This window comes from Podarcis bocagei, assembly GCF_964188305.1.
Source record: "Podarcis bocagei genome assembly, chromosome: 5".
Lineage (NCBI taxonomy): Eukaryota > Metazoa > Chordata > Lepidosauria > Squamata > Lacertidae > Podarcis > Podarcis bocagei.
In genome coordinates, this window is record NC_138129.1 from 45,323,802 (window position 1) to 45,333,427 (window position 9,626).

Genomic DNA, 9,626 nt, shown 5'->3' on the forward strand with positions numbered 1-9,626 from the left:
ACCATCATACCAGTTTGTGTCTTTAAACTGATTGCTGTTAATTGCTAACTGAGATAAATTGGACTTAAGTATGATGAAGTCCTCTGGATCCCACCAAAATTTAGGATTTCAGTATGAGTGAACATAAATCCAAATATTTTATTACAACAGGGCCCCAGACTGATTATAGTAAAAACAAGTGCTTGAAATCCATCCACTAATTGTAAATGCCATTTCACTATTAACTTTTCCCTTAAAGAGTTTGACCAGAGTCATTGTAGAAGTTTGTGTCCCTTAAGAGCAGAGGAACCAAGCTCTGAGTCTTTGTAGAGGCAAAGGCCAACTGATCACAAGAAAATCAGTGGCTGAATAGAGCAAGGACATCAAAACTGTGACTCCACAAAAGCTGGCAGTGCCAGCAAACCAGATAGATACGCAAAATCTTGTTGGGTCTCCCTGCCTTACAGTTCACTTTGAAATAATTTTATCTATCGTCATTCTCTCCACTAACATTCCACAGTCATATTCCTTGAAACACTGTTTACACAGCAAACCAAACACTGTTATAACAATTAGAAGCATTAATAGCCACTATCAACGCCATACAGATTAGATCAAACACGTTCCCAAACAGGCTTTATGTCTATGAGGCTATTATTGTAGCTTTGTCATTTCCATAATGGCAGCAGGTTTACATAATCCGCTGTAGGAAAATAACGGCAAACTGCAGAGGTGAGATGGAAATATCTATTTATTAATCCATTAACTACCAATTAGCTTTGTCAAAAAGTAGATTTGGTTATCTTTTCTGATAAGGAGCCATGTGATTAAATAAGGATGTCGTCTATAAAAGGCAGTTGAGAATTATGGAAAAGTGGTACACAGATCAACCATGGCCAAGTTGATTCTCCTTACCGGTAAGTCTATAATGACCACTTTATGTCTATACATTGTGTTATTGAGTTTTATTCTTAAACACTGTAATGAATGGGCCAGTCTGAAACGTGACTGAGGCTGCAATCCTATCAAGAGTTAGTTGGGAGAAAGCTGCATTAATGAGACCTACTTCTGAGTAGGGATGGAGGGGAAATTCGATTTTGTTTGCAGTTTATTGACTACCTAGTCTGCATTTCTCAAACCAATATACAAACTGAAACACGGCTATGCTTCGAAATGCACTCTTCTCCAAATTTTGTGATGCAGTTTGCCAACCAAACAAAAATGCATATATTAAGGGGAAATGTGCATAAGACCACATATATTAGTGAAACTAACATCCAAAACTGCATATTAGGGGAAATTGCTTGTTTTTCCTTGGGAGGGGAAAATCTCAGAGCCATTATTAAATGCAAAACATTCTTGGGTTCATCATTTATTTGAATGCTTTTTATTTTTAAGTCCATATGACGGGGCTCTCTTACGCACACATATCTACCTCAATGGCTTATTTCTTTACTCTTTATTTCCTTCGTAGGTCTGGCGCTTTTGCTGAATGCTCAGCTGGGTAAGTAATAAACAGGTAGAGGGAAAGCAATTGAGCTGTGTTGAGCATCTCCTATGCCACTAGTGGCACTTTCAGGAGCTTATTTTGGGAAATAAACAAAAATACACCAAATAAATAAAATGTTTAAAAAATGGATCTGCCTGTTCCTAAGGAATAGCATTAAGATAATGAGATAATTTCTGAGTTGAATTCATGCCCTCTCCCTTTACATGGTAATGTGCATTCCTTCATTTATTTCAAAACACCCTGTTGGGGGGTTTTGGGTGAAGAGTTCTTACTTATTCTTCTGAATGAGGCCCAAGACTCTGTCCCAAATCCTGGTCTGTAATTATTATTATTATTATTGTTGTTGTTGTTGTTGTTGTTGTTGTTGTTGTTGTTGTTGTTGTTATACCCTGCCCATCTAGCTGGATTTCCCCAGCCACTCTGGGTTCATTGTGGAACATATCCTACTACTATCACAACTTTTCTCTTAACCATAGGCTCTGCCTACCAGCTGACATGCTACTTTACCAACTGGGCCCAGTACAGACCAGGCCTGGGAAAATTCAAACCTGACAACATTGACCCATGCCTGTGTACCCAGCTGATCTATGCATTTGCTGGCATGAAGAACAACGAGATCGCTACCATTGAGTGGAATGATGTGACCCTTTACCAATCTTTCAACGGGCTGAAAAACCAGTAAGTTGCCTGATGACAAGTTAGTTCTAGTTTATTTTCTTAAATTGCCTGCAGATCATTTTCTGCAGAGTGCCTCTCTGAAAACATCTGCATGATTGGTAGCAAATGCCTGATATTATACAGTATAAGGCAGGAAACCACAGGGCTTCTCTTGTGAAGTTGTTGCAGTAAGATACGACAAATCTAGAATGTATCAAGCAGCACAAGACCTGTTTCAGGTACAAACACATTTATATACAAATTCCAGTGAAAGTTGTTGTATATCTTTTTTTCCTTTTCTTTTTTGAAATGCAACTTTGTTATCTGAAAGACCCACATAGAGCAGTCCTGCGTGGAGTACATTGCAGTATTCTAAATGTGAGGTTAGCACAACGTGTACTATTGTAGTCAGGTAGCTATCCTGGTCTAGGAAATGCTTTACGTGGCAGACCAACCATAGCTGGGAATACGTCCTCCTAGCCACTGAGGCCACTTGGGCCTCTAATCAAAATGATGGCTCTAGGAGACCCCCAAGCTATGCACCTGTTCCTTCGGGAAGTGGAACTTCATTCTGAACAGGCCATCTACACAATTCCCAGACCCAGAAACCACCCACCATCAGTACCTCTATCTTATCAGGATTCATTCTTCGTTATGTTTATGTTAACATGCCAATAACACTGTCCTCCAAATCCCATACAGATGTCAAAAAGCATGGGAGACAGAGTAGAACTCTATGAACTAGACAACATATTAACAGAACTGATCTAGGAGTCAGTGATATCAAATGCCACATAGAATCAATAGGGTTGCAATTCTCCTTGTCTATCACCTAATATAATCAGACAGGGTGGCCAAGGCTATTTCAGTGGAAACTAGACTGAAATGGGTCTAAATAATCAGCTTTCTTGAAAGCAGAATGATTTCTCACTGGTCCAAGAAAAAGGAGCAAAACAAACAAACAAACAAAAATGGTTATTTGAATAGCCTTATATGAGATGTGTCACAGTCAATATTTTATAGCACAATAGTGTCCCTTCTGCCCAAGGAAAAGTAATCATCAGGGGATGCTGAATAAAAAAAAAATACAGAACTGAACTTAATCTCTCTTACTCCTTTTTTTCAAGGAATGGACAACTCAAGACTCTCCTGGCTATTGGAGGCTGGAACTTTGGAACAGCTCCGTAAGCACCATAACATTTTTCTTGGATCAATTCAGTGATGGGGTTTGACTCAAGGACTCGAAGTCTGAATTATCATAACCTTAATTTGAGATCTGAAAGGAATTGGCTCACAAGTCAACTGATGATACGGGAGGTTTTTTATCTCCCCTGCAGATTGGATTTGGCTCACTTATTTGAACCATTTACAATTATTTGATTTTTGGTACCTGACTATGGAATCCCTGGTGTATAAATTTGGTGCACCATTTTCACAATTGTGACAGCTGCTTTGGGGTGGGTGGGTTGCTGTATCTTGAGATTTGGCATTGTATTGGGTAGTCCATTGCAACTTTTTATCAAGTCTTTTCTTGCTGAGTGGAGTGAGTGCTGGTTGTAGTTATTTCTCCTAATCCTCCACTTCTCTGGTTCTTGCCTAGATTCAATGCAATGGTTGCCACTTCCGCAACTCGTCAGACTTTCATCAACTCAGTCATCAAATTCCTGCGCCAGTATGAATTTGATGGGCTGGACTTTGACTGGGAGTACCCTGGCTCTCGAGGCAGCACTGCTCAGGATAAGGCCCTCTTTACTGTTCTGGTTAAGGTAAGCTAGAGATGGTGCTGTGGGTAGGGCAGCTAATGGGAGGCAGAGCCAGGTCACTATAGGCGGAGTCAACGTACTCTGGTTTTCTCTCTATCCCCCTACCTTGCAAAAGATACTGTGGACAATTAAGCAATTCCCATACACAAGCATGAGATATTTAAGTCACCTAGGAAGAAAGCTGGACACCTGGAAATTTTACATATCTAAGGGTAAAACTGCCCATCAAATACATAGATGTACCTGCAATTTTTCAGTTTTATATATACCAAGGAAGATGGGCAGAAAAGACTCCCTGAATAAATTGAATGTTATGAATATGACTGCATGGGACACAGGACTGCTGCACTCTAGCTTCCTATTTTATGTTGCAGGAAAAATAAGAGTACTGACCCACCATGTCCTAGTGACTACCTACCTGCAGCCCCTCAGATGTTTCAGCTACCACTTTGCTATTGACTCTCTCAATGTCTGTGCTTATCATATGAAACAGGGGTTTCCTTCTTAGAGTGGGAGGGTAATATACAGCATGATGCAGAAGTAATTGCTATAGCTCTTCTTCTCTTTCATAGGAAATGCGGGAAGCCTTTGAGCAGGAAGCCCAACAATCCAACAAGCCCAGGCTCATGGTCACTGCTGCTGTGGCTGGTGGACTTTCCAACATTGAGTCAGGCTATGAAATTCCTCAGCTGGGCCAGTAAGTATACTGTACTGCAGATGTACTTGAGCTACTGCTTAGAGGTGCCTGGCAGGTGCATACTGAGTGAGCAATGGATAAAGAGATATTACCCTTTTCTACCTCAATAAAGCAAAAGGGTAGCTGGGTAGGTCTGCTCTCTCTTCCTAAACTCCATCTTAACACAGATCTTTGCTTTGCTCTCAGCTTGATGAAGAGTTCTAGAGAACTCAAAAGCTTGCTCACTATTTTGTGACATTTGGCTGACCCAATAAAGGTATTGCCCTACTTATGGATTTTGGGCTTTTTCTGCACAGAATTTAGAAGACCAGCTATAGATTATCCTTATCAATATCACAATTCTAATTGACAACCTGGTAAGATAGCAAATTGGCCACAAATGAACCCATCTCTGAATACCTATGTACCTACCTTCCGAACAGGTACCTGGACTATTTCCATGTGATGACCTATGACTTCCATGGCTCCTGGGAGGGATACACTGGAGAGAACAGCCCTCTGTACAGAGGTCCTGCAGACACAGGCGGTAACATCTATTTCAATGTTGTAAGTATATTTCAGAAGCTTTGTCACTAATAGCTAAATCAGCTTTCCTCAACAAAGGAAATAAAGCTGACCCAAAATGTTCTGATTACAGGGCAAGGGAACCAGAAACAAAGAGATTGGCTTTAAATAAGGAACTTCGCTCAAGGAAACTTCCAACTATGTCTTTGGAGACATTTTAGCACTGTGTTTTCCTTGTAGGAATATGCCATGAACTATTGGAAGAACAACGGTGCCCCAGCTGAGAAGCTCATTGTTGGATTCCCAACTTATGGACACACCTTCATCCTTAGCAACCCATCCAACACAGCTGTTGGTGCTCCAACATCTGGGGCTGGACCTGCTGGACCATATACAAGACAAGCTGGCTTCTGGGCTTACTATGAGGTATGTGCCACAAAGTTATGTCCGTGAGAAATTAGGGGCAGATTTTGTTATCTCAACAAGATAGGGGATGAGATGAGGATTAAGCAAGCGTCTGTTTTGGAGATCATTGTACTCAGTCTGAAGGAAAAGGTATGTAGCATGGGGTGCTCCTAGATCTATCACAATTGCTTCCATGGCAAGAAATGTCTTAGGCCAGCTTCATCTAGTATGTCAGCTACAGCTATTCTTGGTCACAGTAACCTATGGGCTGAAAAACTCAAGACTGGATTTTTACTGTAATGTGTTGTAAGTGGGGCTGCCTTTGATGTTGGTTTGGAAGGTGCAATTAGGGGCTGCCTATTGCAAAAGAACTCCACTATGCTATATAAGCAAGTTAAAGGTGCCTACCTTGACATACATGGCCTTATACATCTCAGGACCTAGATACCTGGTGGAGCATCTTCTCCCAGAGACCCACCAATGAACTATGATCTATGGGGGAGGGCAAGAAAGATATAAAATAAAGTAAAACATCATGCAGTGAATGCCTGTCCTGAGCTTCCCTTTTTTCTAGGGGATAAAAAGCTTATGGTTCAGCAGAGGCTAGGGTGGGACGAACACTTAGAAAAGTCTCAGTTTATTATGGGTCAATTGTTGGACCGTTTCTTAGCATGAAATAGTACTGCAAATAATTTTATTATTATTTTATAGCCATTTCATGAAATTAGCTATTGCTATTGTTATATGATTTCATGCAAGAATAAACTAGTTAACTGCTATGATAGCACAAGGTTACTGTTCTGGAATTATGCATTCCAAAAGTGTTAATAGACAACTTCTCAAGCAACTATATTTTAAAAAATAGCAGAACACAGACAAAAAATATTTCATAACTCAAATCTACAAAAACAGCAGTACAAGATAAACTCAAATTAAATACAAGATTGCTGTAGGTTACTGGAAGTAACTGAGTTTATTTTTTAATTTATACAGTGCTTATTGCAGCATTGGGTGCAAAAAGAACTGTGTCAAACACACATTTCTAAATAACCCATAATTTTTCTGTTTGAAGGCAACATATGGAAATCTGAGTTCGTGCTGAAATTGTTTTAAATTTCTTTCCTGGGAGATAAAACCTGAATAGCTTTGCTCTTGACACACTCCTTAATGTGCATTACAGATTCAAGCAATGGAGACATAAGATCAGAGGAATCTTTTGACAAAGATCAACAGCTTTAAAATCATGTTTAAAAACTAATAAGTCAGTTATAAACTTTAAGGGACTGATTTCCACTATGTTTATTAGCACAAAGCCTCTCCTCCCCTAGCAAGCTATTCTTCAAGCATGTAAGCTGGTAATATTGTGTGTCTGCTCCCTTCCAGATCTGCACCTTCCTGAAGAATGGAGCCACTCAAGCTTGGGATGGTCCTCAAGATGTCCCTTATGCTTACAAAGGCAATGAATGGGTGGGCTATGACAACATCAAGAGCTTCCAGATCAAGGTATGGTACCAATCTCTCAAAAGCTTACATTCATTCTGGTGCATTAGAATGTCTTGGTAGGTTCAAGACTGGTTTTTTTGTTTCTTTTTTATATATATAAAATTTTTATTAGGGTTTTCAAAAAGTTTTTTAGACAAACACAACAACAAACAAACACAACACACAACACACACATAACAAATATAGTCTTAAAATCTTAATTTCTTAACCACTTTCCCGGACTTCCCCCACCTCCCCTTCTTGCATCCCTATTCCAATAATTAACTCAACAAGTTCTTATCCCCAAATTATCCCTTATTAACATTTTACTTAAATTATCTTAATTTATCGAATTTAAACTTCTAAACCTCATTTTAATACATAACATTTACCCCTTTTTCTAAGGTCGACCCAAGTTCCCTTTCCCGAGTTTCCCAATTTTTATAATTGTTACCCAACAACTTTATCCAATAAAAACATATAATTATACCCCTTTGGATTCCAAAATCTCCCCCCCCCTCCCCGGTTTTGCTCCCCAAAAATTGTCTTTCAGTCTATCAGTTCTCAGCCTGGGTCTATCACGTCCGAGGCCCTTAAGTCTCTTTCAGTCCCTTTCAGCTGGTTTTGTTGACAATCCTTCATGTTGAACATCAAGTCTTGGAGCAGCTTTGACCCACTAGGGTCTGTATTTTTTCCAACCAGGCCTCCATATTCAAAGAAAAGGTCCAGATCCTGTTTCTTGGTCTTTTCAGATACCAATGTCCCAAATGTCCCAAATGCTTCAATTTTCACCGGTTTTTTTGTTTCTTTCTTCAAAGGCTGAATGGCTGATGAAGAACAACTTTGGAGGTGCCATGGTTTGGGCCATTGACTTGGATGACTTCACTGGAACTTTCTGCAACCAAGGCAAATACCCCTTGATCACTGCCCTGAAGAATGCCCTTGGTCTTCAAAGCACCAGTAAGTACCAGCAACAAGACGCTTTCTCAAATTAACATTTGCATAAATGTCAATACAGTCATGTCTCAGTAATGCTAATAATAATAAAAAACAACCACTTTTCTTAAAACACATACAAATGGTTCGAGCATGGAAAAAGCAGCACCATGCACATCATATGATACATTCTGGATTAAGATTAGAAAAATGAGAAACTAAGAGAACAGAAACTGGCAGGTCCCCTGGTTCAGCAGAGCATGGGAACTAAGGGATTCAGCCAAAGGCTTCACAAAAAGGTGAGCTTTGAAGGAGGTTTTGGAGGGAGATGGGAGAGGTGGCATCATGCAGTTTTCAAGCAAACAAAGCAGCAAGAGAGAAAAGACTAAAGTAATGACAAACAACAATACCTTCTGCTTTTGTGAAACTGATCTTGGAAACTATAGCCTAGCACAGAAGTCAAGTTTAGTAGTCATCCTACCCATTGTTTTTAGACCTTTGAGTAAATGCATTTTTGTTCCACCAAGCTTTTACCATTTCAAGAGGTTCTGTCTATAATTAAATTAAATAACGACTAATTAGGGACAAAGGAAGAATACGTGCAATACTGATCCTGTCTTCTTCTTCTTCTTCTTCTTTGGCGATCACTCGTAGCTGAGTAAGATTGTCTTCCATAAACACGGTTTTAACAATGAGTTCGTAAGTGACTGTGGAGGCCAATTCTGGACCCACACGTCCTTCCACAGTGGGGACATTGGTTTCCAGGTGGGAGTTGATCGTGATGTGGATTTTCCAAGTGTGCCTTCCTCTTAGCACGTTTCTTCCTTGCATCTTGAGTTTGAGTGTCTTCAAAGCCCATGACACCTTTGGTAAAGGCTGTTCTCCAACTGGAGCGCTCGCAGGCCAGTGTTTCCCAGTTGTCTGTGTTTATACTACTTTTTTTAGATTTGCCTTGAGACAGTCTTTAAACCTCTTTTGTTGACCACCAGCATTACGCTTTCCATTTTTAAGTTCGGAATAGAGTAGTTGCTTTGGAAGATGATAATCAGGCATCCGCATAACATGACCAGTCCAACGAAGTTGATGTGGAAGAATCATTGCTTCTGATCCTGTACTGATCCTGTACATCTAAGTGTGTGATGCTTTTTTTCTATTTCAGGCTGTACCGCTCCTGCCCAACCCAATCCTCCAATCACAGCTGCTCCTAGTGGTGGAGGAAGTGGCAGTGGAAGCTCTGGCAGTGGAAGTTCTGGCAGTGGCAGCAGTGGTGGTAGCGGTTTCTGTGCTGGCAAAGCCAATGGTCTGTACCCCGTGGCCAACAACAGAAATGCTTTCTGGCACTGTCTGAATGGAGTCACCTATGAGCAGAATTGCCAGGCTGGCTTGGTCTTTGATACAAGCTGTGAATGCTGCAACTGGGCATAAAACCAGATTATCCAGCTCTTACCTAGGCTTTTCAATTTAAACTCATGGCAGAAAATTAAGAAATAAAAGCGTGCAAGTTAAACCCTAGTGTGTTCATCTCCTTCATTATAATGTTTTGGTATTACCTAGTTATTTCTTTAGGTAAAGGTAAAGGGACCCCTGACTGTTAGGTCTAGTCGTGGCCGACTCTGGGGTTGCGGCACTCATCTCGCTTTACTGACCGAGGGAGCCAGCGTATAGCTTCTGGGTCATGTGGCCAGCATGACTA

General features: G+C 40.4%; 1 protein-coding gene across 1 annotated transcript; it reads left to right on the forward strand.

Annotated features, from left to right (window-relative positions):
- The first annotated feature begins 788 nt into the window (after positions 1–788).
- On the forward strand, positions 789–9,440 carry LOC308587480 (acidic mammalian chitinase-like). The gene is made up of 11 exons (XM_081195117.1): positions 789–896; positions 1,454–1,483; positions 1,966–2,167; positions 3,274–3,330; positions 3,747–3,912; positions 4,482–4,606; positions 5,029–5,152; positions 5,351–5,536; positions 6,899–7,018; positions 7,816–7,957; positions 9,093–9,440. The coding sequence occupies exons 1-11, from the start codon at positions 872–874 to the stop codon at positions 9,356–9,358; spliced, it is 1,443 nt and encodes a 480-aa protein (XP_081051243.1). The 5' UTR covers positions 789–871; the 3' UTR covers positions 9,359–9,440.
- Positions 9,441–9,626: the final 186 nt, after the last annotated feature.

Bases quoted from the DNA above. Each gene is read 5' to 3' on its own strand.
- LOC308587480 (XM_081195117.1), top strand. From the start codon at position 872: ATGGCCAAGTTGATTCTCCTTACCG. The intron at 897-1,453 runs GTAAGTCTATAA...TTTCCTTCGTAG, and splicing joins CAAGTTGATTCTCCTTACCG to GTCTGGCGCTTTTGCTGAAT. The intron at 7,958-9,092 runs GTAAGTACCAGC...TTTCTATTTCAG, and splicing joins CCTTGGTCTTCAAAGCACCA to GCTGTACCGCTCCTGCCCAA.